Source organism: Electrona antarctica, assembly GCF_951216825.1.
Source record: "Electrona antarctica genome assembly, chromosome: 16".
Taxonomy (NCBI): Eukaryota; Metazoa; Chordata; class Actinopteri; order Myctophiformes; family Myctophidae; genus Electrona; species Electrona antarctica.
In genome coordinates, this window is record NC_136797.1 from 40853103 (window position 1) to 40880928 (window position 27826).

At 43.7% G+C, this 27826-nt stretch overlaps 1 protein-coding gene across 1 annotated transcript in view; it reads left to right on the forward strand.

The window, feature by feature from the left end:
• Positions 1-27826, forward strand: part of dym (dymeclin) — a 73204-nt gene that overhangs the window by 32111 nt on the left and 13267 nt on the right. Inside the window, exons 9-14 of the mRNA XM_079524176.1 lie at positions 3844-4029; positions 7809-7987; positions 8634-8759; positions 9234-9347; positions 9902-9996; positions 15838-15937. Of these exons, the coding sequence (XP_079380302.1) occupies positions 3844-4029; positions 7809-7987; positions 8634-8759; positions 9234-9347; positions 9902-9996; positions 15838-15937 (800 nt within the window). The remainder of the gene's footprint in view (positions 1-3843; positions 4030-7808; positions 7988-8633; positions 8760-9233; positions 9348-9901; positions 9997-15837; positions 15938-27826) is intronic.

Genomic DNA, 27826 nt, shown 5'->3' on the forward strand with positions numbered 1-27826 from the left:
GGCGGGCCTTGGTGCACATGCTGTTGGCCTGTTGCACTTCCCCCCCACTGTAGAGCGTGCATGTGCACATTTTGTTACCGGGGCGGACTGGGTGGTTTTCCAAATCACCCAAATCACTGAATGCTCCTTTAAAATATCAGTTTCTAACGTATACTTCGAACAAAGGGACAAGCGTGGTTGTTCCCTGGCATTAGTTCCTGTATTCACATCCCCAGACAGAGAACTTACCATTCTCTCGCTAGCAGTGGTGGAAAAAGTACTCGCATGTCTTACTGAAGTAAAAGTATCGATACTGCAATATATAAATACTCCGTTACAAGCAAAAGTTCGGAATTCAAAATGTACTTGAGTAATAGTACAAAAGTATTGGCATCAAAATGTACTTAAAGTACCAAAAGTAAAAGTACTCATTGTGCAGAATGTCTGTACAAAAGTATTGGCATCAAAATGTACTTAAAGTACCAAAAGTAAAAGTACTCATTGTGCAGAATGTCTCATTTCGAGTTTTCAAATCGTTTTACGCATTGTGAACTTGTAGATCGGCTATTTTCACTTTAAGATAATAATAATTATTATAACGGTTTTGGACATACAAGGTTTCCACCCCACAACGACGATATATGAGAGAAGGTGACAGGCAAGGATGCTAAACAAGTCTTCTTGAGACACAGTGACATGGTCTGTGTCTGTGTAGTTCTTGGTCTCAACCGGTTGTACGTACATTCTGTGGAATGTAAATTGAATTATAAATAAAATCACACCTGCGTGAAGTGAGTGGTGCAACTCCGTGTGGGGGTCCCCGGGGGGAAGTTCCAGACCCCCGAGAACGCACCCGGGGTGGTGCCGGCCCGATTGCGGCGAGCCGCCCCGCGTCCGAAACGGTTGAGAAATGACAGAGTTACCGTGTGGGGGTCCCTCTACTGTACCCTCTACTGTACTGTACTGTCACTGTACTGGCACACCCGAAATCACCATATATACAGTTAATATGTGCGTGTGTGTTTGTGTGTGTTAAATTGCGCACAGGTGGTGAAAAACAACCATGCTGTTTTCGTGCTCAGACGCACCCACCCACACAGCCAGCCACCCACACACATAGCTCCGTAAGGGAGTGGTTGCACCACTCAAAAATATTATTTATAATATTATTGTCTCCACCAGGCCGAAGGCATGGGGAGAGAGTATGTTTTGCACTCTCTCTGTGTCCGTGTGTCCGTCCGTCCGTGTGTCCGTCCGTCTGTGAACAGCTAATCTCTGGCACCGTTGGCTTGATCGCAGCCATACTCTGCACACACACTCCCTGGATGCCAGAGCTGAACCTCTGCTCCAAAGTTTTCACATTGGCCTGTTATAGCGCCACCAGGAGGTCACTTTGTGCAAAACAAATGTTTTGACAGTACACCTACAGATTTTGTCCAAACATTACGCAAATTGGTACCCAGTCTCTCTAGAGCCATTCAACGAAACGGGTCTTTCAGATTTTTCAGACTCCATCCTGATTGGCTACGATTGGCTTCCAAAGTTCGCAGGAGTGCTCCGTTTCAAACAAAATGCTGCAAATCATGAACACATCGTGTGATTTCCATGAAATTTTGCACGCACATTCCCACTAGGCCGAGGAAGAAATGCCACTTGAATATTTTCAACTCAGCCTCATGGTGGCGCTATAACTGGCCGATTTGTGTTTCTACCTATAACTGCACCGATCTGTGTAAAACCATGTATGCACACTCCCTAGAGGTCAAGGAAAAACCTTTGCCTGGAATTTTTCACATCTGCTCTTTATAGCGCCACCAGGAGACCGACATATGTAAAACACATTTTCTAATATTACTCCTTCAGATTTTATCCAAATTTCACGCAAATCGGTACACATGCTCTCCATAGTCATGTGATCATGTGATTTGTTTGATTTCTCATAATTATCCATCCTGATTGGCTACGATTGGCTTCTAAAGTTTTCAGGAGTAGCCCGTTTTGTACAAATCGCCACAACTCCTCAACGCAGCATCCGATTGCGGTGAAACTGTGCATGCCTATTCCCACTACTAGGCTGAGGAAGAAATGCCACTTGACAGTTTTCAAATCAGCCTCATGGTGGCGCTACAACAGGCCAAGTTGCGTCACACACACACACACACACACACACACACACACACACTCTCCTATCCTCCTGGTGGAGACCTGTGCCCAGAAGGGCACTTTTTCTAGTTATTATTATTATTACCTCTAACCACTAGATGGCAGCAGATGCTCTCTCAGGATCTGTATGGATACAGCTCGTTTTGTTTTTACAAACCTTGCAAAAACTGTGTGTGTGTGTGGCTACTGGTCAGCACCTAATTTCTTGGATGCAGTAGGCAGGTTGGCACATGCCGGCTCATTGCGTCGCGGGTGATTCAACTTGTCCAGTCTCACAACCACAAAAGTTGCAACGCATTTCTGATCTCAAACACATTGCTCTCACTATTCCGCAATTACTGCATGTTCTCTCTCTCTTTCTCTCTCACACACACACACACACACACAGTCTTTGTTTTGTTTACAGCATGCCCAGTGAATAGGGCGAGTGAATAGGAGAAAGGAAAGGAGAGCGTAAAGCTATATAGAGCAGGGTCAGGCTTTACAATATTATAATATGGTCTCTGTCCGGTGGAAACCTCATACATGTCCAAAACGGTTACTTTGTAACAGTGTACAGTGTCGGTCACTGTCCAGTTTAGCGACACAGTTGTTAATTGCCGTGGAAACGGTAATGGGCCGCAGCTTGGTGCCTGGGGTGTGGACTGTCCGGTTGCGAAGCACAGTTCTAGGATTATGTTGCAAGTTGCACATCGTGCAAGTTGCAAATCATTGTTGTGGAAGCCGCTTTGCGTCTTCTAGTTACAAGCTGTAATGCAGTTGTCATGCAACCCTTCTTAAGATTAGGCATATAGATTAGCCTGAGTGTTTTCAGATCTTTTGTAATGTGTGGTTGTCACAAAATCCCATTGGGCGCCACACCAGTGTGCCCTGAGACATACATGGGCATTGGGCAACTGGCGGCCCAGGGGCCACATGCGGCCACATGCGGCCCCCACCGGCCAGCAGGTTAATATCAGAATACTGATGTATTATTGATTTCAGCTAATTACTAGTATTAAAATGTTTTTGTTTTTTTTATGTCCAATGAATTTGTATTTAGTTCATAAAGTTAACATAACTATAACTAAATGCATTTGAAATTAAATACAAATGTTTACTTCTCAGGATTTCAATTCAAATATAGCCAAAATTGCTGCTCTACAAGCTCAAAGCGCGTTGCACTGCGACACGTTTTGAGCTTGTAGATCGGCTATTTTTGCTGCTACCGTAATATGCAATGTGGCCCTCTGGAGTGAGTGTGGAACTATAGTCCTCTCCATTGTCAAAGTTGCCCACACTTGCCTTGAGACGGCGTTTGAGAAGCACTGTATTATTGGCCTATGTTTGATTGACTATCAGAACTCTAACAATAACACTTATATGGACCACATGGCTTGGGAATGGTTGCTTCCCAAGCCTATTTACTTACTTAAGTGAACCCTTAGCGTCCTTCTGTAGGCGAACATTCAGCCAAAATAGCCAATCAACAACACGAGCTTGTTGATCGGCTATTCTCGGCATTGGTGTTGAGGGGAAAAAAAGCACTCCGGTCAACAAAGTGTATGCAGGTTTTAAGTGGTTAACTGTCTATATCCTCACCTTACTGTAGCTCCCTCCCATTTAACTCCTCTGTGTGTGTGTGTGTGTGTGTGTGTGTGTGTGTGTGTGTGTGTGTGTGTGTGTGTGTGTGTGTGTGTGTGTGTGTGTGTGTGTGTGCAGGTGGTCTATGGAGTGTCTTCACGTTGGGCGGCGCGGGCAGCAAGACGGGGGTGGAGCAAGAGCACAACCCGCTGCCGTTGTCCAATCAGAGCCTCTTGCTGCTGCTTGTCTTAGCCAATCTGACGGACGGGCCTGACTGGCCCAACCCCTACCGGCAGGCTGTCACTTGTTTCAGAAACACACAAGGTATGCCATGTTCCCGTCCTTAGTTTTGATATTACATTTTGTAGGTAAAAAGCAAAGCAAAAAAGCAAAGTTACTATATTTACCCAGGGTATCTGGGCTAAGCTCAAGAACTTGTTTCCAGCCAGGCCCTGCTCATAGAACATTTCATGGTAGTGGTTCAATTCCTTGCTCAAGGGCACTTCAGCGGTGGTAATTTTAACGTGTCGGACCGCTGATTCGAACTGGCGACCTTCCGGTATCAAGACCGCTCCGCAATCCGTTCGGCCACCGCTGCCACAAAGAAGTCCTGCGTGGCGTGCTTCAGCCAGTAGAAGGTAGAAGGGCTCGTCAGTGCTCAAACAAACAGGGACAACTTTCATCAGAGAATATATACCGGTAATACCTGGGCGCTCCTGGCGGTGATTCACGTCCAATGGTCTTTTCAGTGGTTTAGGATAGATTGCGCTCTTCGCCAACATAATGCAGGCTCCACGTTGCCTAGGAGACAGATATAACCGGAAATTAAATGGAAGTGAAAAGTCCTTCTCCATCCGCCTCAATGTAAATAGATTTACAAAAAAAAATGTATCTCGATACTTTTCCCAGATTGCATTTGTTTTGTCAAAACAAGCTTTATTCACGGCCCATAATTAAAGAACCGATGATCGCGGTTACAACATGTATTTTGGGGTGCTCGCTCCAAAGGTAGATGTGCTCTAGACCAGGGGTTCTCAACCCGTGGGTCGCGACCCCTCGGGGGGTCGCCAAATTATTTTAGGGGGTCCCCAAATTATTTTCAAAAAAAAAAAAAAGATTTATTTAAAAAAAACAAAAAAAAACACGATTTTTCAAAAATAGCAGACCTACAAGCTCGTAGCGCGCCGCTCGTAGCGCGCCACTCGGTGGCGCGCTACGAGCTTGTAGATCGGCTATTTTTCAATAGCTAAATTATAACAATGCTTAAAACACCAAAAGGGGTTCCCGCCCAAAATGGTTTAAGGTTATTGTAGCAGTCAATTTATATTGGGGGTCGGGAGGGGGCGGGGCGGGGGGTCCCGAGACATTGCCAAAGCATTTCCGGGGGTCCCCGGCCAAAAACGTTGAGAACCCCTGCTCTAGACAGCAGCACCGTCCAAAGTTGGACCTGTGCCTTTTATTAATTGCTCTGTGAAAGCTGTAATTATCACTCGATGTATCATCTTTTCTGAGCCCTCTTGACAGTTTGGAGAACACCGACCTGTCGTCAGTTCTGTGTGCTGGCAATGGGGAAACCGTGGGTGTTGTTATTTGTAGCATATTCCATGCTCTATACTGTAGTTGCAAAGAAAATAACACTTTGTATTATTTTCTTAATCCTAGGAAACGGGTCCTACCCTGCAAAGATTTACAGCGCAAACTCTTATGTAACCTTCCTTTTGTCCTCAGCTGGTGTCAGACATTAACAGAGGCTGAGAAGTGGGATTATAAAACAGGTTTTTTTAAGTGAATGTTTGACTTAACCGCTGTGCTTTTACAGAAGAGAGAAACGGTTCTTAAACCTCTCCCGAAGCAAAAAGGTTCCATTCATTTATAATAGCTCCAGTCTGAACTCCCCAAACGTTTGAAATCTCGGCGTGTCCGTTCTGCTGTTAAGCCGGCCGCATACTTCAAAAGAAGTAGAATGTTTGTTTTTTTCCAGCTTGCCGAAACCAAACAAGTTTTCTGAGTACAAAATTGTTTAATGCTCCGCTTTAGGCTCTGCTTTGAGTGCTGAACCTTTTGACACCGCCCCACTGTACACAGTGCTGGAACGGTGAATCTCTGCTGGTTGTTTACATCAAACCCAGATATGCATCTTTGACAGATTTTTCTCAGAGATTTCACTGTTTCTGGCAACAGACACAGTGGACTTAAGGCCTATTCATAGTCCAGTTTTAGGTGAAGAGTTGACCACCGGAACGGTGGTTAGTAAAAACAGAGAGATGTGTTGTGTGAGCGGTGACCACCGCAGAGTGACGTCATGTTGTAGTTTTCGGTGATCACCTCTTCTGGACTATGAATAGGCCTTAAGTTTGTGTTAGATCACTCTCCTTGAAATGAACCCATTCAAACTGGGAGAGTGTCATTTTTGAGCAGTGCACACCGCTTCAATGACAATGGCTTTGTGTGTCTAAAAAAAGCAAAGTTCTTTGTTTACCCAGGGTGAATGGACTAAGCTCGACGAACTTGTTTACAGCCAGACCCTGCTCATAGAACATTTCATGGTAGGGGTTCAATGCCTTGCTCAAGGGCACTTCAGCGGTGGTAATTTTAACGTGCCGGTCCGGGGATACGAACTGGTGACCTTCCGATAACAAGACCACTCCGCAAACCGTTCGGCCACCGCTGCCCACTCTACAGTATGTGTCTACTGTATGTATGTCTGTTTGGGGTATGAACAGGCAGCTGCAATACCGGTGGGTGAACTAAAGTGACACTGTTGAGCAGCCAAAAGGCCCATTCACACTGACCACTATAACTATAACAATTAAAGTATAACTAACAATAAAACTGGACCATACAATACAGAGTACAGTACAGTACAGTAGCTATCACAAAAGTATAGTTGCACCGCTCAGTTCACACAGGTGTGATTTTTATTTAAGCGTTGAAAGTGAAAAAAACAAACAAAAACCAACACAAATCTCTTCTGTGGGTCCCTGGCACAAAAAAAACAGATGGGGGTCCACGGCCAAGTACATGTCATTTCGGGTTTTCTTGACACAAAAACGTTTGAGAACTGTTTTATAATCAAGAACGAAAACTAAATAAAAACTGAGCTATGATGACTAAAACTAAGACTAAATATTGACAATTCCGTCAACAAATAAAAACTAGACTAAAGTCAGTCAGTCAGTCAGTGACTGACTGACTAATTGAGAAGAGATCCTCCAGTAGAACTAAAAGGCAAGTAATTTTTTGTTTGGTTGCACTCGTTTGTTGCACTCTGCAAATAGCCGATCTACAAATTAATGATATTTAGTCGACTAAAACTAGACTAAAAAAAACTAAAACATTTCCGATGACTGAAATATGATTTTATTTTAAAAAACATGACTAAAACTAAATCAATCATTTCCTGTCAAAATCAACACTGGTGTGGTATGCTATGGGTTAAAGATGGAGTGCCATGATTTCTTTTGAATATTATAACCACCACATACACCTGGGGGTCTATTTGAGTAATGCTAACTCCATAGACGCATACAAAACAGAAAATGGTGGCCTGGGCCGTGGCTCAGCGGTCCAGGCACCGTGGCTGGTAATCCAGTCTGGCAGTCCCGACGGCCCTTACTGCATGTCACCCCCCCATCTCTCTCCCCATTTCCTGTCAGCCTACTGTCTGTCCCTCCATAAAAAAATATAAAATATCAGGATGGCGTCTGAGAAATCTGAAAGACCCGTTTCGTTTAATGGCTCTAGAGAGACTGTGTACCAATTTGCGTGATGTTTGGACAAAATCTGTAGGTGTACTGTCCAAAAACTTGTTTTGCACAAAGCGGCCTCCTGGTGGTGCTATAACAGGACATTCTGGAAATTTTGGGGCAGAGGTTCATCGTTGGCATCCAGGGAGTGTGTGTGCAAAATTTGGCATCGACCAGGTTAACGGTGCTAGAGATTAGCTGTTCACAGACGGAAGGACACACACACGGACACACACACGGACGGACGGAGTGCAAAACATACTCTCTCCCCATGCCTTCGGCCTGGTGGAGACAAAAACACCATGGCACTCCATCTTTAAGAGAATGGTTTAAGAATAGCTCTCCTATTCTATGCAGACACGTCGTCGCTGCCCTCGGAGCAGGCCCACGGCTTCCAGATCAACTTCAACAGTCTGTACACGGCGCTGTGCGAGCAGCAGCGCTCCGACCAGGCCACGCTGCTTCTCTACACGCTGCTGCACCAGAACCACAACATGAGGACCTACATGCTGTCCAGGACCGACATGGACAACCTGGTAATCCATACCACATCCTTCATGGTGTAGAACTGTGTGTACATGGCAGTCCGCACGCACACACACACAAACACTTTCATGATACTATATAGCTAGCAGTCAGGGGTAGACACTAAGGTCTCCGGGGCACTTGCCCATCGGGTAAGTACGGGTCATGTTCTTCTTGCCCAATAAAGGTCATGCCCAGTTGCCCGAAAAGTAAATCATCCATTACAAAATGATAGGTAAACTTTACAGTTCATTAAAGTAATGTTAAACCAATCGATAACTGCTGAGTGAAAAGGTAGCATTGTTCTTCATGAATAGCCAATAATATTTAATATTTAAGACGGAATTGCAATTGCCCAACAGGCGACCTGGAAGCAAACTCCACTTGCCCGAACGTTTTATTTAATTGCCACGGGCAGTAAGGCAACCATTAGTGTCAACCCCTGTTGTAACTAGCGGCCTGCTCACTCCTCATGCATTGAAGGAAGCATGAGCTCAGTTCGGGACTCTCCCCAGGTCGGCAGAGGGAGGGTATCGCCCAGGATTACAGCTTTGGCATTGGCATTGGCACCGGGTGAAAAAAAGAAAGGGTTACAAAATCGCGGGATAAAAATAAATCAAATGCCCGTATATAACTGTTCCACACTCTTCCTGTCAGGTGATGCCCATCCTGGAGATCCTTTACCACGTGGAGGACAGGAACTCTCACCATGTCTACATGGCCCTCATCATCCTCCTCATCCTCACTGAGGACGACGCTTTCAACCGCTCTATTCATGAGGTGGTGAGTAGAGACACACACACACACACACGTTCGCTCACTGACACTTGCACGTACACATGCAAGTGTGTACATGTTTATGTAGTAAGACTTTTCAACTATTGCAATTTACTTCCATTGTTGATTTATTGTTGGGATCGAAATGAATCACTTCTGACATTTTAAAGGCCGGCCTTTTGTTATACTGTATCGTCACTGTCGGGCAGAAACCTTTTATCTCCATAGTATAACGTTTTTTTTCTCGTAAATTAACATCTTGTGGATCTGCTACTTTAGATGCTTTTGAATTTGAATCCTGAAGAGTAACAGTTTTGGACATATGAGGTTTCACTTTCCACCCGACAGACTAGACGATATGTTTTTCTTTTCTCTCTTGCTTTCTGCGTGTGTGCATGTGTGTGTGTGTGTGTGTGTGTGTGTGCGTGCGTGTGCATGTGTGTGTGTGTGTGTGTGTGTGTGTGTGTGTGTGTGCATCAGGTGCTGAAGAACATCACGTGGTACACGGAACGCACGCTGACAGAGATCTCTCTGGGCAGTCTGTTGATCCTGGTGGTGATCCGGACCATCCAGTTCAACATGACCAGAACCAGGGTGAGAGTTGGCAAAACAAAACAGAAAACTGACACATTCTTTATTCTATAATCACATTTATAGAACTGGTTCTCAAAGTCCAGGGGTCCTTGGGGGGGGGGGGGGGGGGGGGGGACTGAGAGGGGGGCGGGGTTCTAGGGAGTCCCCAGGCAAAAACTCTGGAAATAATAACGCCTGGGTTTCCGAGGCTAGGCAAACGCTAATAAGTATCAACTTATCAATCATTTGAACCACTTTATCCATTTATACATTAGCTATTCATAAAATAGCAGATCTATGTATTTTTTACATAAATCTTCACTTCTGGCGGTCCCTAGCAAAAGTTTGAGAACAAAACAAAGTTTGAGAACCAATTGATTTATAGAATAAAAAAAAAGAACATTTAATGGAATAATTTGCCAACAGTTTGAATGAATAACCATAACTAGTAGCATGTTGCTATTGAATAAACGTGTGTGTGTGTGTGTGTGTGTGTGTGTGTGTGTGTGTGTGTGTGTGTGTGTGTGTGTGTTGTGTGTTGTGTGTGTGTGTGTGTGTGTGTGTGTCCTCCCCAGGATAAGTATCTCCACACCAACTGTCTAGCAGCGCTGGCTAACATGTCGGCCCAGTTCCGTTGTCTCCACCAGTACGCTGCCCAGCGGATCATCAGGTAGGATGGAGCATAATAACTATCTGCATAATCTAACCTTTTTTGTTTTTTGGTAAATTGATGCCCTAATAATTGATCATACGAAAACGTCACAACAGCATTTTCAAGAGATCTACAAGGTCGAAACGCGTCGCTTCACGCATCGTTTCGAGCTTGTAGATCTGCTACGTTTGCTATTTTGGAATTTGAATCCTGAAAAGTAACAGTTTTGGACAAACAGTCTGAGGTTTCTACCCGACAGAGATGATTGAATAGAATGGAATGAATCTTGATTAAAAACAAATCTTAGATTGTTTTATGGTCAGAACAGAATTTAAGCACGTAAAACCCTGGCGTCCCTATTCGGGGCATGGTTGTTATTATAGGTGAACATTCAGCAAAGAATAGGTGAATACAGCGCTAATAATATAATAATAGCAGATCGACAAGTTCGCGGGGCATTCGTGAATTTGTTGGCTATTTTTGGCTAAGAGATTTGGTGTAGACTTGTGACAGGCGGTTGTCCAGAACCAAATTAAAACTTGGACTCGCTCAGTCTCCCCAAAACATTGATAAAACTACTAATCCCCATATATGGAGTACACCAATATAAAGTCATTGAATGGCCTAGACTACTGTACATATTTGGGCGTACCCCGCACCAATGTCCATACATGGGCATAAATATTTCCCTTTTATGGACATGAAAGGGACATAGACAGACATATACATTTCCATTTATGGACATAAAATTGACACAGGCAGACAGACGGGTTCTGTCTCAAGTGAACCCCACTCCACCACGCATTTGATTTCATCATATCATTAGTACTTCGGAAAAGAAAATGAAAAAAGTAAAACTTTCCCCAGCTTCTCTGCTCTGCCAGAAAAAAGTCAAACTCGGCTCAGAGCTTTTTCAGAAGACTTTCTGTGCGCCTTGCGGTCGCTTCCCTTAAGGGGTAGATTGTTAACAACAAAACAACATGCTCTATGTGTGTACATACATGCCCCCCTAAGATGGCTCAGTAGAATAAAACAAAGAGCTGGATGACTCAACAAAAACAGCAGTTTGCTAGCCTGGTACAGAGGAGACACTTGTGTAAGACGAGGACCAGCTTGAGCAACATGACTGAAGGGCAGATAAGATTGTCAACAGAAGACCAGAGTGCCGACCACACACACACTCTCACACACACACACACACACACACACACACACACACACACACACACACACACTAGGGCATTAAGCAACTAGTCGACTAGTTTACTAGTCGACTAGTAAATCCACTAGTCGACCTTGCTGGTACTAGTCGACTAGTTGATAAGAAACAAAAAAAAAATTGTAGGCTTCAATATCAGGTAGATTATAGTTATAGTCACCAATGTACACAGTTTTTTAATGTACAAATATTTATTTCAAAAAAAAAAAAAAAAACGTATTTTTTTTTTAAACATAAAAGGTGGTTTAACAACTAGTCGACTAGTAAACTAGGCAACTAGTCAACTAGTAAAAATGACTAGAAGTGAATGCCCTAACACACACACACTCACACTCACACTCACACACACACACACACACACACACACACACACACACAGTCTCACAAACACACACACACACACACACACACACGCATGTGCGGTGCACCGCATTCTGTTGTTATCCATTTAAGGCCCTATTTTTAAAAATAAAGGCTAAAACAGCCCACCCCATCTACTATGAATTTTCTCACCGCTGATCGACTCTTGTGTATGCTTGTATGTCATTGCTGTCAGGCAGAAACATCTTACTACTTACCAACTTTTTTATTTGTATATCCATTTTTCCAACTTTTTTATTTGTATTTCTTTTTTTTTTTGTAAATGAACGCCCTACTTCGATCATACTAACTACAGCGTCACTCAAAAGTAGCAGATCCACAAGCTTGAAGTGTGTCACAACTACTTTGCTGTTTTTTGAGTGGTGCAAACCACTCCAACAACTGGCTTTGTACCCGTGTACCCGTGTTTGTTCGTACCAAAAAAACGAGCATGGTTGCTATGGTTAGCAACCAAAAAAACGAGCATGGTTGCTATGGTCAGTATGTGACGTCACTGACTATAACAATAAATGTGTAGTTGCACCACTCAGTTAACACAGGTGTGATTTTTAATTTGACATTTGACATTCCACCCGACAGAGACGATATTATGAGCTGCGTCAAATACAAACATTGGAATCTTTGAATCTAGTCAATCTACATGAGATCTACATGAGGCGGATGGCTTCTTGGTTAGAGTGGGTGACAATATTATCACACGAAAAGATGAAATTACCTACCTAGGTTCCATCCTGGAGGCACATCTTTCCGGTGATAAAAATGGCCACCAACGTAATCAAAAAAGTCAACCAAAGAACAAGATTCCTATACAGGATCTCCTCACTGGTCAACAAAAACACCTTGAAGACCCTAACAGGAGCCCTCGTACAAGGTTTCTTCGACTATGCATGTACCTCCTGGTACCACAGCACCTCAAAGGCCCTTAAAACACGGCTCCAGACTTCCCAAAACAAACTGGTCAGGCTACTGGGCCTCACCCCCCGAACCCACCTCACCCCTGCCCACTTTGACAGGCTGGAATGGCTTAGGGTTGACGACAGAGTACAGCATCTTGCAATGGGTCTGGTCCTCAAAATTCGATACACCACCAAGATACCCATGTACCTGTCTAAATACTTCCTTAATGTCAATGAAGTCCACAACCACAACACCAGAGGGAGTTCAACAAACCATGTGCAACCCAGATTCGGCACAAACAAGGGACTAAATAAATTTCGCCCTACCAACTGTCATTAAGAAATGTGACGGCTGCAATTCGAAACTGGCCCCCGTAAAATCTGAATCCTCCATCCACCCCTTTTCCCCTTTTTTTCCCCCCATTTTACGTCCTTTAAAATGATTTCCTGTTTTTGGCTATATAGAAGTGTATATTTGTACGTCTCTAAATGTTATGATGAATTGAAAACGGTGGACCCTCTTGTAAACAAGTGTAATGCTTTATGGTGTCGTCCACTCACAGTTAACAGTTTTTGTATTGAGTTGTGCTTGAAATGTACTTTAACGCATTTAGACCTGAGGACGCATCTGTGTCATATTATAGCTTTTAATTCTGCAAACTGTTATAAATAAATACTTCAATCAAATAATCAATCAGCTGGCCGTTGGTGAGGTGGAATAGTATTGCAATTATAGAACATATACAGATCTACATGAAAAGCAGTCTGTCACTACAAATTCTAAAAGTCATATCTGTCACCAAGTAAGTATGAGCGATGGTTCTCAAACTCTGTTCCGGGGACCCACAGGGGTCCTTGAGGAGGTTCCAGGGGCGGTCCCCACTCCCCAGCAAAAGTAGTCAATATAGCATCAAAATCAGTTTAACCACTTTTACCTCAGATATTTTCAAAAAGGTTTTGATAATTGATCGACAACACAAATCTTTTCTTATCGGAATGCCTTGCACCAAATATTGTTAAATTGGGGTCTGCGGCCAAATAAATATCAATTTGGGGGTCCTCGACATGAAGATATTTGAGGACCACAGAGTCTAACCATTTAGATCCGAGGATGCATCTCTGTCACCTAATAGCTTTAAACCACTTTAACCATTATTTTAAACTTTTTTTTGAAAAACTGTGAAAATGAGGGCAAAGACTTTGAATATATATTCTTTCACAGCGAAAGTTATTAACTCAAATATTTGCTTCTGGGGGGTCCCTGGAACAACATATTTTCAGATGGGGGGTCCGCGGCCAAATGCAGATAATTCTGTGGGTCCTTGACAAGAAAAGGTTTGAGTACCAGTGCACCACTGCTAAGTTTTTCAAAAAAAATCAGGTCAGGATTTGGAAGACATTTTGTAGAATCTGGTCTAAGGTCTAAATCAGGGGTTCTCAACGTTTTTGGCCGGGGACCCCCGAAAATGCTTTAACAACGTCTCGGGACCCCCGCCCCGCCCCCTCCCGACCCCCAATATAAATTGACTGCTACAATAACCTTAAACCATTTTGGGCGGGAACCCCTTTTGGTGTTTTAAGCATTGTTATAATTTAGCTATTGAAAAATAGCAGATCTACAAGCTCATAGCGCGCCACCGAGTGGCGCGCTACGAGCTTGTAGGTCTGCTATTTTTGAAAAATCGTGAAAATAAAATTTTAAAAAAAAATCTTTTTTTTTTTTTTTTTTTGAAAATAATTTGGGAACCCCCTAAAATAATTTGGCGACCCCCCCGAGGGGTCGCGACCCACGGGTTGAGAACCCCTGGTCTAAATGGGCTAACGGGGCATTGTGCTTTGTTTGCGTTTGAGGATCCCCAGGTGGTCTTCCAGTTGGAATTGACTTCATGGTACACACACAAGGTCCTATTCACCAGTTAGTTACATGGGCTATACGGCCGTCTTTGGAAAAGGAAAAAAAAAGAAAACACAAAGAAAGAAATGGTTACAAATGGAGCCTCTCATAGCTGCTCCATTCAGCTGTCACATGAGCTGTTAGCAGGTCTAAAGGACAGGGATAATTAGCATGTCTTTCTGCAGGAGTGTGTTCTAGTGCGGACAGCTTGACGGCTGTTGCTTTTGGTAGTGAAAAGGTCCTTGCAGGCTGATGCGTTTTTCAGCAATGTCCCGCTGTTTTTTTGCACAGTTTTTTCCGATAACGCATCAGTCTGTAAGTGGTCCGTGGGGGGGGGGGGGGGGGGGGGGGGGAGTGTCGGTAACCAAATGGACCCTTACAGAACTTTAACTCATGACAGTGTAAAATGAAGAAATAAATACATCTGCATTACTTTTAATTTAATTTACAAGAATTCTGCACAATTTGAGAATGTGGAAGAATAATTGTTATTTGCATCAATGTTGGCCTGCTATCTCTCCTATTGCACCACATCAATACGGCATTGGAATTGTGGACAAAATCTTATCCAACGATAACAAACTAGTCTTGGGTCTGAGAGGCTAAATCTCATCAAATGGTGGTCTGTGGCTCAAATGCCGAATAAATAATGGATGTTGATATGAAAAGGGTTGAAAACCACTAGTGTAAAGGATGTTTTGTTTCTTTTGGTTAAAACAATGTTTTCCTGTTGAAAAGTTAAAGCTTTTCTTATGTTCTGATTGTAAGCATTGCTTTACAATGTTTTTGTCGATTAAGGGGTCTCTTTAGTGCTTTAATAAACAGAAAATTAATTTTCAAAGTACCCATTTGTGAGTTTGAATTTGATCCTGTATGAGGTTTCTCTCCTGATTGGATGAAATTGTATCCCAACATGAAAATGTATTTTCGGTTTCCAAAAAAGCTGCAGAGCCATGTACTGTTACTGACCAAACACACACAGAACTATAAATAGAACTATTTAACACTTTAACAACACAAATTCACTTACTCTACCTTTTTAGATGAGGTTTTCCTTTTTCATTGTGAGGGAAGGTAATTGGGATAAAAGGAGGATGAAGCTGTTATGCTTAATGCTCTGTCATTGTGTGAGTGACATCATGCAGCAAAGGTCGCACCCGGCCCGGGAATTGAACCCGCGACTCGCTGTCAGATACCATAGTCTACAGTATGTGGTACACACACACCACACTCTGCAAACAGGATTCAGGAAATCACACATTTAGCTGTAACTGATGCCGCTCGTGTGTGTGTGTGTGTGTGTGTGTGTGTGTGTGTGTGTGTGTGTGTGTGTGTGTGTGTGTGTGTGTGTGTGTGTGTGTGTGTGTGTGTGTGTGTGTGTGTGTGTGTGTGTGTGTGTGTGTGTGTGTGTGTGTGTGTGTGTGTGTGTGTGTGTGTGTGTGTGTGTGTGTGTGTGTGTCCGTCCACAGTTTATTTGCTCTGCTGTCAAAGAAGCACAACAAGGTGTTGGAACAGGCCACGCAATCACTGAGAGGAAGACAGGGAGACAACAGCGCCCTGCCTGACTATGTGCGTAACACACACACACACACACACATGCACGCACGCACCTGCTCCTCTAGGACTGTACAACATGTCTGTCTAGACCTCTGTCTGCCTGTCACATTACATTTGCATGATCTTCATGCGTGCAGATTTACACACAATTTGGGGGGAAGGGAGAAGGTCAAACATTAAAGGTTCCCCACAAATGGCCTAAGGTGTTGGGAGGCTGTGTGTGCGTGCGTGCGTGCGTGCGTGCGTGTGTGCATGTGCGTTTGAATGAGCCTTCAACCGTGCAACAACTGCTGACACGTCTGACACCCAGGGACAGACGGACACAAACCGCACACGCACACACACACACACACACACACACATCATTATTCCTTCTGTTTGTTGTTTGGACACTTCTTTCCCTGTGGGCCCGTCTCAGTGTTTTCTGTGTTGACATGTACACACGCTGTAGTGTCGCAGGGCCACGGCACCATCAGACAGACGTCTGGGTGCAGATCTCCCATCGTCTGGCTACGCAACACTATACACACACACATGGTGGAACGACAAGTATGACAGAGATAACCAGTGTGTGATGATGAATCAACAGAACAACAGAGAAACGCTATTCGACACTGTAAATCTAAATTATTAAGTATTCGCTAATATTTAATATTTTTTATGTTTTTTTTTTTTGCTTTTCTACAGCAGACATAGGTTTAGGTTTAGGTTTATTTATTTAGCATGTAGTACAAAAGATAGACAATACATCAGACTGCACAAAAAGAGAAATAAACAAAACAAACATACAAAAGAAAATATAACACATAAAAGTAAATCATGTAATCTACAGAGAGGAAGACATAAGATATTTCTTTAGATGTTTTTTGAATATTGACAAGGATAATGAGGATTTAAGTGAAGCATCTAGGGAATTCCATACATGCAGCGGTGAGCTCTGTTGTTGGTAGTTCTCCAACTTACGTACTTATCCATTCCTGGTTGATTGTTTTCATATCATATATAGGCGTGCTGTACGTGTATGTGGTTGCAGTGGCAGCATTCAAGAAAGATTTTCTTTAAAAAAAGGCAAAAAGCATGCGTCATACGCTCAATGGGGACAACTACAGTGTGTAAATACTTTACTTAATATTGGTGAGTTTATTACTGTAGTTTCATACTGAACTGTGCTTCACCGGCTCTGCTCTCTCTATAGGGTTGTCCCGATCAGATCGGGTGATCGGAAACCGGGGCCGATCACGTCATTTTCAAATGATCGGAATCGGATCGGGAGCGAAAAAACGTGATCGGGACATCCCTAGTATCAATGTCATATCCATATCATGATATTAGACTGGATATTGTCTGTGATTTGGGATATTGTACTATTGTGATATGGTATAAACGTGTTCTATAAATATAAATATCGGATTGGGAAAAATCGGTATCGGTAGATGCTCAAATAAAATGATCGGAATCGGATCGGGAGCAAAAAAACGTGATCGGGACATCCCTAATATATACAATGGATATTATCGGTCTCCCGATATTATTGTCAGATAATAGCATGAAAATATTGTTGACTAAACAAAAGTCTACAGCAGAAGAATCAACTTGTTTGTTTTATTAGTTTATTTTATATACTATTTTGTTTCATTAGATAAGTGATATAGTTTACTTCTGGTGATAAAAGCCTGCATATATCAGTATCTGTTGATATCGGAATCCGAAGATTTGGACAATATCGGTAAAAAATCCAATATAGAACACCCCTAATATATTACGAGCAATGAGCATATCTGGCTTGAATCGGCAGTGTGACGTAGATGTGAGTGAGGCCTCTAGTATTGAAAACGTGCCTAAAATAGGGACATCAGATTAAGGGATATATATTATGTTGATTAAACAAAATGGTCTGCAGCCTTAATGTGACACTGTAGCCTTTCTAATCTGTCTGTGTTTGTGTGTGAAACATGCAGACCTCTGTGGCAGTGTGTGTGTGTGTGTTTGTGTGTGAAACATGCAGACCTCTGTGGTGGTGTGTTTGTGTGTGTGTGGGGGTAGTGTGAGTGTTTGTGTGTGAAAAACACAGACCCTCTGTTTGTGTATTTTGTGTGTGGTGGTGAGAGTGTATTTGGGTGTGTGTGGTAGTGTGAGTGTGAGTGCTGTTGTATCTGGTTAGTGTCAGACTCAAGACAAGAGCTCTTATGGCACTGGTCCTCAACGTGGGGTCTGGGGACCCCCAAGGGGTCCTTGAAGGTGTTCCCTGTGGTCTCTCCAGCCAAATGATTGATAGTTTGGAACCAAATGGACCCGAATGTATACTCTATGTAGTAGATGGAGATCCCAGGGATAATCTTTTTTTAATCAAATGCGGTGGGTCTGTGGCCTAATGCCTATCGTCTCTGTCGGCGCGCGACAGAGACTCGCGCGCGTCTCTGCGTGTATAGTCTCCCGGGCAAAACTAGTCTGTTTACTGTTGCACATCTCTGAGACGAGACTGAACACACACACACACACACACACACACAGCCAGAAGCACATTGGACCACCCTCCCAGCGTGTTTATGTGTGTTGGTTGAGTCACTGTGTGATTTGTATTTAACAGGCAGAGTTGCTGCATTAAGGCTTCGGAGACATTTCCTTTGGTGAAGGATGATGTAAACACCAGCCATGTGTCATCCTGTATCATGCCTGTATATTATTGCTGTCGGGCAGACAGAAACCCCTTATCTCTATATAAAAATGATATGTAATTGGCCGCCGACCCCCATCCGAAAATGTGTTGTTCCAGGGACCCCCCCCCCCGGAAGCAAAGATTTGAGTTAAAAACGTTCTCTCTGAAAGAATATATATTCAAATATTTGCGCCACATTTTCAAATGTTATTCAAAAATAGCAGATATACAATATATAGATATACAGTACATTGATACCAAAAGATTGTATACTTGATCATACTACAACTGTGACACACAAATGCATCAAAAGTAGCAGATCCACAAGCTGGAGACGCGGCACAAAGCATCGCGTTTGTGTGCTTGTAGATCTGCTATTTCTTTTCATTTATATCCTGAAAAGTGACAGTTTTGGACATACGAGGTTTCCACCCGACAGACTATAGATTATCCTGTGTCTTTCTCTGTACTTTTGCACATTTTCTCATCGTAAAACAGTTTTTTACGAGGAGTAAATCATCAGTTTCCCGGAGGATTTTTAAGTGATCTGCAATTTGAACCACTTAAGCCCTTTTTAATTTGCCATATGACGTGTTTATTTTTCCAAAGCATCCTGTTACTATTGGGTATGCTAAATGAGGTGTTCGAATCAGCCTCATGGTGGCGCTATAACAGGCCTCTTCTGTTACTATTGGGTATGCTAAATGAGGTTTTCAAATCAGCCTCATGGTGGCGCTATAACAGGCCTCTTCTGTTACTATTGGGTATGCTAAATGAGGTTTTACAATCAGCCTCATGGTGGCGCTATAACAGGCCTCTTCTGTTACTATTGGGTATGCTAAATGAGGTTTTACAATCAGCCTCATGGTGGCGCTATAACAGGCCTCTTTACCTCTTGGCCTATAATTCTTGATTCAGGTCATTCATAACAATCTAATTAAACTTTTCCCTGGATTCCTTGCATTCATGTACCAAAAAGAAAAAGCAAATTAAAACTAAACTGAAGATGAAATTACAAAGGCAAAATTGACTAAAATGTAAAAACGAAACCGAGATTCCAAAACTATAATAATATTGCTCTGAATGTCTGTGTGTGTGTGTGTGTGTGTGTGTGTGTGTGTGTGTGTGTGTGTGTGTGTGTGTGTGTGTGTGTGTGTGTGTGTGTATAGCTGTCATGAAATTGGCATGGTTCTGTGGGCAGACGTCTCTGTGTGTGTGTGCGTGCGTGCGGCGGGGGGGGGGGGAGCGGTTGGGGGTCAGTCATTGCGTTGGCATGGTGCACGGGGCTGCAGACAGACAGCTGCATGCAGATCAGATGATGAGTCATTGTCTGGCTTATTGACTGCTTGGTCCCTGCTGTTTATAGGGCTGCTCTCTCTCTCTCTCGCTCGCCGCCTGCAGCCCGGGGCTAATTGGCTACTGTCTGTCTTGTCTAATCGACCATAACTGACTCCATGTCGGTTTACCTGTAAGCAACGCTTGTCTGTCCTTGTCTGTATTTAGTACATGGTCCATTTTTGGGTCCATTTTGGGTCCATTTTTTGGTCCATTTTGGGTCCCCCCACCGCAGACCCAAAATGTTTTGCGCCAGAGACCCCCAGAAGAGATGATTTGTATAAAAAAATAATAATAATTATTATTATTAAAACATATTCCAAACCTTTTCGATATTTCCGCGAAAAACATGATCACAAATAGTACAAGTATAGCCAACATATAAATGGATAAAGTTGTTAAAATGAGTGTGATGCTGTATTAACAAACTTTGAGTATGTTTATACACTATAACGTATACAGTTGGGGTGGTTGTATTTTGTCTCCGTGCCTCCCTTGTGTTGAGAGTGAGACCTTTTAGATGGTGCCACGGTGCATGTCTCGCCTAGACACAGGATCTGACATGAATTTCCACCTGATGCTGGTCACGATAGAAGCTAGGAACGCTAGAAGAGGCTAGAAGAGGAAGGTTCCATGTAGTGCTGCGTTAAAGGTGACCACTTCACCACTTTTCAACTTCTCTTCCTATAATTGGTCCTAACTAATGTTCATGATAAAATACCACCATTTTTTCCTACTCAGTCTGTGTCTCATAGGAAGGCTGTGGGCAGTTCAGAAACCCGTCCATCATCGATGGTGAATACAAGCTAATCGAAACGGCATGCTTTCTTTTCCTGAAAAGTTGCAATGCAAAAGTTGAAGCCATCGTTCTCACGATAATACAAATCTAAATATATTTTAAAACAAATCTTGTTTTAAAAAAACATGCCTAATGATGATGTCACTGGTGGACGGGTGTCCGAACTGCCCAAAGCCCTCCTATGAGACACAGACTGAGTAGGAAGAAATGGTGGTGTTTTATCATGAACATTAGTGCGGAACAATTATATGAAGAGATGTTGAAAAGTGGTGAAGTGGTCCTTTAAGTCTCATAAACGGGTGTACTTCTTCCACCACTGCAGACCCCCGTCTCGCCCCCGTCTCGTAAGCAGCGCAGCGGGCTGTCTCTCTCTCACCACGGGCAGCAGGTGCACTGGGGTCCTAATGGCTGGCTGTGTGTCCAGAAAGGCAGCAATTAGGGCAGCCCTGCTGCGTCCTCCTGGCCTTTCCAGCGCCCAGTCAGTCGCAAGAGCAAAGCGTGGCGCTTCAATTAGTTGCCAGACCCCACCGCCCCCCCCCCGGCCCCCCGTGTTTGTTTTCTAGCTACTGGTGTTTCCTCATGCTCACCGGCAGCACATTTACCCTGGCGGGGATTTTATTCAAAAGACTGGGACTGTCACAATTTTTACATAATCGTCATAATCGCAATTATTTGAGATAATCACAATTATTTTGTCATAATCGTCGTAATCGTTTCCATACATTAAAAAAGATGAAATAGCAGATCTACAAACTTACAACGCATCACTTCATGACGCGTTGTAAGCTTAACAGAAATGTATTCTGTATTCATATGTTCCAATGTTCAATGCCAAAAGCACAATTCAATCGTTCATCGTAATTATTTGTGTGACAATCAGTCGTCATTTGTAATCGTGACAGCCCTACAAAAGACTGACTATAACTAACTCAAAATGTGCTGGCTATTGGCTATTGGCTTTTAGACTGGTACAATTGAAGGGGTTTACCTACTGTAGAGTAAAATGAATTCATTCAGCATGGTTGGAAGAAAAAAAACCACTAGACGGCTAACTGGTGAATTCATTGTTGAACTATGAGGAGACATGGTCTAGTGTTGACCCATCATTGTCTTTGCCAGAAACACACACAGACAGACAGAGTGACTGCAATGCTGTAGCTTTTGTTTGGGCAGCAAACACTGCCTATAGGGCCTATTGTAGGTGTCTGCTTCCGTGTGTGTGTGTGTGTGTGTGTGTGTGTGTGTGTGTGTGTGTGTGTGTGTGTGTGTGTGTGTGTGTGTGCGTGTGCGTGCGTGCGTGCGTGCGTGCGTGCGTGCGTGCGGTAATAAGGGGGCCAGGCTGTGTGCAGTGCTCTACAAAAGTGGTGTGATTATGAAATGGTCATGGTGCCATAATGCAGGTCAGACAATGACCTATTTAATTCCTCCCAAAAGGCAAGCCAGACAGTGACTGCAGCGGAGTGGAGCTCTATCTCTCTCTCTTGCTCTCTCTCTCTCTCTCTCTCTCTCTCTTATGGATTCCTCCCTGTCTTCCTCTGTCTCCACAATTCCCTCTCTCTTTCTCTCTCTGCTGTGTGTGTGTGTGTGTGTGTGTGTGACGTGTGTGTGTGTTGCGCTCTCTCTCTCTCTTCCTGGGTGTGTTTTGGTCTGTGGTGCGAGACGTCTCTAGAGATTTGGACCATGGTGTTTCTTCGAGGTCTGTCTCCCGGGGCTCTTACACAACCTGCGTGACTGTCTCCATTCTCTGTCTGAATGTCTGTCTGCTTTATCTAGACATTTTATCTATCCCATCAGGGGGGGTTGGGTTTGGGGGCCCGATGATCGTCTTTTCTTTTTTTTTAAATCCCTGGCCGATGCCGAAGGGGAATATTCTTAATATTTCCAAAATGATTATCCTATATATTAAAAGTTGCTTACGGGAGGACGGGCGGGCGGACCTCTGGTGTCACGCTCATGTCATGTCACTAGGTCACCGCGCTCATGCCACCATGACTCAGACATAACCAGATAATATCAGGAGTTCCCAATGCAGCTATAAATATGGTGTGAAAACTCATGTCAAAACTGTGTGCGTGGTGCGGGCTGTCTGGCTCATAAAAGATAGGTATCACCCAGGATTGGGTAAATTACTGATTACCCGATCGAGTCATTTGGAGTGAAAATCGACCGATTTTAATCAGTGGCTATCTATCAATGTCTCTCTCTCTCTCTCTCATTTGTGACAGAGCCCAGCCAGCAGCAGGGCCAGTCGCTACTAACTAAGCTGTTGGTTTAATGATGCCAGCTCCTGCTTTACAGGGATTTACATGTCTCTGTCCCTAAGCCTACACACACACACACACACACACGCACACACGCACACACACACACGCACACACACACACACACACAGACACACACGCACACACACGTGTGGATGCACACACAAGCATGGTTAATTTGTTTGACACACATCCTTCAGCAATAATCACACAGGGGTGTGTGTGTGTGTGTGTGTGTGTGTGTGTGCGGAGAAAGAGAGAGCATGTGAACAAATAGCATGTGTGTGTCAGAATGATGATGCCCATGCACTGATGTGAATGGGTATTCATGCCTTCCTGTCTCATTTTCTAAGTACATGCTTGTCTACACACACACACACACACACACACACACACACACACACACACACACACACACTGTTGCAGCCTACCGCACAATATTATATAATTTTTTTTTAACCTATAGTATATACATTGGCTATTTGAAAAGATCCAATCTACAAGGTATATAGTAGACCTTATTTCTTAAAAACAAAAAACAGCACAGATCTTGTATGGGGGTCCCTAGAACCAAATATTTTTATATATGGTTCGTGTTAATGTGGGGGACCTTCACACAACGTTTGAGAACCCTTGCTTTATGACACACACTCACACACGCACGCAGCCACGCATGCATGCACACACACACACACACACACACACACACACACACACACACACAGTCTGCCTGCAATGTTTATGCAAATTGTGAAACAAGTCAGACAAGGGGGAAGGATCATCGCAGTTAATGATGTGTCTAGTCATAGGCGTGTGCGACGGTGTCTGGCTGCGGAGGAGACATCAGTGTCTTGCAACGCAACGCAACGCAACGCAGGCCTGCAGGACAGAGCATAGTAGAGCAGGGAAAGGAGAGGCTGTAGAGGAGAGACGGGAGAACTAAGTAACAGGAAAACAGGAGAAGGAAGTATAGCAGGAGCGTGCTACGAAAATCTACCCGCGTTGTGCAAGGACGCGCTGTAGTCGTGCAGTAGTCAACTCGGGGCAAACGCTCTCGCCAGAACATGATTTACTATTCTGTCCTTAATATATAAAATTCATTTATCAAGAAACATGCGTAAGCTAAGAACGTAACTAGAACATATCTATATAATGACCCTATACATATTAACTATACATATATACTATACTATGCTATACATATGTACTATGATGTGCTATGACTACATACAATGCAATTATTGTGCTGTCTACATGACATGCTATAAGTCTGTTTCAAATGCTATCTAAGTCTAAAAAGTGCTATCTAAGGGGGTAGGATAAGTGCTATGGGCCATGATGGAGTCTGAAAAGGTGGGTCTTCAGACTACGGCGGAAGATTGGGAGTGATGCTGCAGTTCTGATTGCAACGGGGAGTGCATTCCACAGTTTTGGGGCCAGAAGGGAGAAGAGTTTGGGACGTGTGGAGCGTTGTCCCAGCGTTTTTAGTGAGGGTACTTCCAGCTTTCCTGCGTTGGCTGATCTGAGTGCGCGGGAGGGTTTGTAGGGTTCAATCATGCTTGCAAGATATGGGGGAGCCATACCTTTGGTTGCTTTGAATGCCAGCATCGGAGTTTTGTATTCTGTGCGGGCAGCGACTGGGAGCCAGTGCAGGGAGCGGAGCAGGGGGGAGACATGTGAGAATTTTGGCTGGTTGAAGACCAGACGAGCTGCGGCATTTTGGATCAGTTGCATCAGGCCCGCCGCTTGAGACGGCGGGCCTCTGTCTCGGTCTAGTCCATAGAGTACTATATTTGGTCTAGTCTGCAGTTGTTGTAGGCTAGAGGCCGAGAGGCGAGAAGCACTTCCGTGTTGGCCACAGAAGCGGGCGTGGTGAATGGTTATAAGCACAACCGGGCTAGGATTTTGAATATCGCATAGCAGGAAAACAGGAGAAGGAAGTAGAGGGGAGATGGGGAAGGATTGAAGGAAGTAGAGAGGAGGTGGGAGTAGGAAGTAGAGGGGAGTTTAGAGAAGGAAGTACAGAGTGAAGGTGTTTGTCCAGTGGTGCATTTTGCAGACTGATGGGCAGACCCAAAATTTGCTCCGATATTCGGGTGGGGAAACGCATCAGTATATAGGGACCTTAAGTGGGAGAAGGAAGTAGAGGAAGTGGGAGTAGGAAGTACAGAGTATAGAGATGAATGGAAGTTTGAGAAGACTCTGTATGTCTGGGTTCCTCATGGTAGACTGTGAACCCTGACTTAATCTCATCCCTTTGACACGCGTGCACACACACACACACGCACACACACACACGCACACACGTCTAACTATCCTATTTGCATGTGACCTGAATTCCCATGTGGCATTTTTTTCTTGTGCTTCAGCTAATCTCATTAAGCTGTGTCAGAGTAGCCCCGCCTGACTCCCACACCCCCGTTCTCTCTCTGTCTCTGTCTCCCCGTCTTATTCATGTAGAGCTCTCTCTCTCTCGTCTCTCTCTCTCTCTCGTCTCTCTCGTCTCTCTCTCTCTCTCTGTCTCTCTCTCTCTCTCTCTGTCTCCCCGTCTTATTCAGTTCAGAGCTTGTTAAAGTGCTTTGTTTCTCCAACCGTTCCCCTGCTTCCACGATCGCCCATCCTACGCCTACGGGGCGATCTGTCTGGAAGAGCATCCGTGTGCGTGTGTGTGGTGTGTGTCCGTCCATCCACCTGTCTGTTAAAACGTGGAAATAACCACATTGAGGCTGTGTCAATCGGCCTACCAGTTGCCATTTACATCTGTGTCTGTCCGGACTCATGTAGTATATCATCGATTTTCGCCCTATACTTGATCATACTACAGGCATGAAGCGGTGCGTTGTGAGCTTGTAGATCTGCTACTTTTTCTATTTTTTTATTTGAATCCTTAACCCATTGAGACCTGGAACGCATCCATGTCACGTTAGCGTTTAACCATTAACCCATTTTGGGGCGGGAACCCCTTTTTGTGTTTTAAACATTGTTATAATTTAGCTATTGAAAAATAGCAGATCTACAAGCTCATAGCGCGCCACCGAGTGGCGCGCTATGAACTTGTAGGTCTGCTATTTTTGAAAAATCGTTAAAATGTGCCTCAAATCTTTCCGGAAATTGTCATGATTTAGAAAACTTTTTTTTTTTAATTTCGACGTCAGGCCTGAATGGGTTAAAACTCATTTTGGACGGGAACCCCTTTGGGGGTTTTTGCCTTTCGAGACGGGAACGGCGACAATATACAATTATATTTGATGACTTGTTACTTCTTTCAAAACTTGACTCATGGTGGTTACACAACAGTGTGGGTACACAAACAACTTCATCTTTGTTGGACCATGCGTGGGCGATTCACGCGGCCTGGTGATTTACTGTATCTCTTTGAAGATCTTTCTGTGCGGTTTGCTTTTTTTGTTTTGTTTTGTTTTGACAATACTGCTGCATCAGGCTGCCTCACAGTCATTGGTCTCAACTGAGTTCCAGTGTCTCATGTTGTGTATATACGGCTTGTGTCTCAGTGTGCTGGGTTGATATGCGGGAAATCAAAGGACATCCTAGCCACTTTTTAGTGAAATGTTGCTATGATGTCCTTTGCTTTCCCGGGTATATCAACTGATAACAGTGGGGTTCCATCAGAATCAAGCTGTCTGTTGATGTTTTCGGGCAGGCACAGGCGGAGTACACAGAAAAGCCAGCACGCTGATAGACGAGCAGTACACACAAGTCTCAGTTGAGACCAATACCAAATTCTTTATAAATAATCTTTTTTATCCCACGATTTTGTAACCCATTTTTCACCCCTGTATCAATTATCTAATGTGATCCTGGGCTCTACACACCCTCCGCCAACCTAGTCCCCATCTATGGGGGACATGGGGAGAGCAACGGACATGAACTCATGCTTCCTTCATGCCTGAGTGTCCGAGTTGCTACCAAATTCTTTAACCAGCTCTATATTGTTGCAGTCGAGCTGAGATTTATTATCTCCAAATTTGAACAGTTTGGGTTTGTTTAGTTTTTTCCATAAATGAACGCCCTACTACTTGATAATACTACAGTATCACACAAAAGTATCAAAAGTGGTGGATCTGTTCGTGCCACATTTTGATCTAGTAAATCTGCTACTTTGGCAACCTGAAATGTACCAGTTTTGTATACGTATACATCCGAGCTGTAAGTGTTTTTTGGTAGGATCTTTCTAAGTGTTCTCATACTGTAGGTACATACACTTCCATGTCGTGTATGAGTGGGACACGCTCACATCATGCCAGGAAGCTTTGGGCCTACATATAGAGTAACATTTAGACATTTGCGATGTTTTCTTTTTGCCGTTGATTTATTATGATTGTCTTTTGTAGCTTCGCCAAGAGCTCTTTCCGACTAAATCTGTTTGGATAAACTCACTTTAATCGTTTGACTTGACTGAACATGTCAGGTCCCCATCAACCCCACCTCTCTCTCTCTCTCTAACTCCCTCTGTACAATTCAATGGGAATAAAGACATTTGTAAATGGAGCTGTGTTACATTGCAACATAGAGAAAACTATCTTACAAAACCATAAGAATTGTGCCGTTTCTGTCAGAAATAGGAGAGGTTAGCTTGGGATAAAAATAACACCAGTATTTCAGTGTTTTGCATTCACTTGGTATAAAACCTTTGGGACGAATGGCAGCACATTGCTCGTCCGGGATGTGTCTCTCTCTCTCTCTCTCTCTCTCTCTCTCTCTCTCTCTCTCTCTCTCTCTCTCTCTCTCTGGAAAAAAGAAGAAAAGCATTGGAAATAAATAATCTTTATTGTCCCGAAGGATATTCGTCTTCACAGTCTGTTCAACACCCACATCAAAAACAACACAGA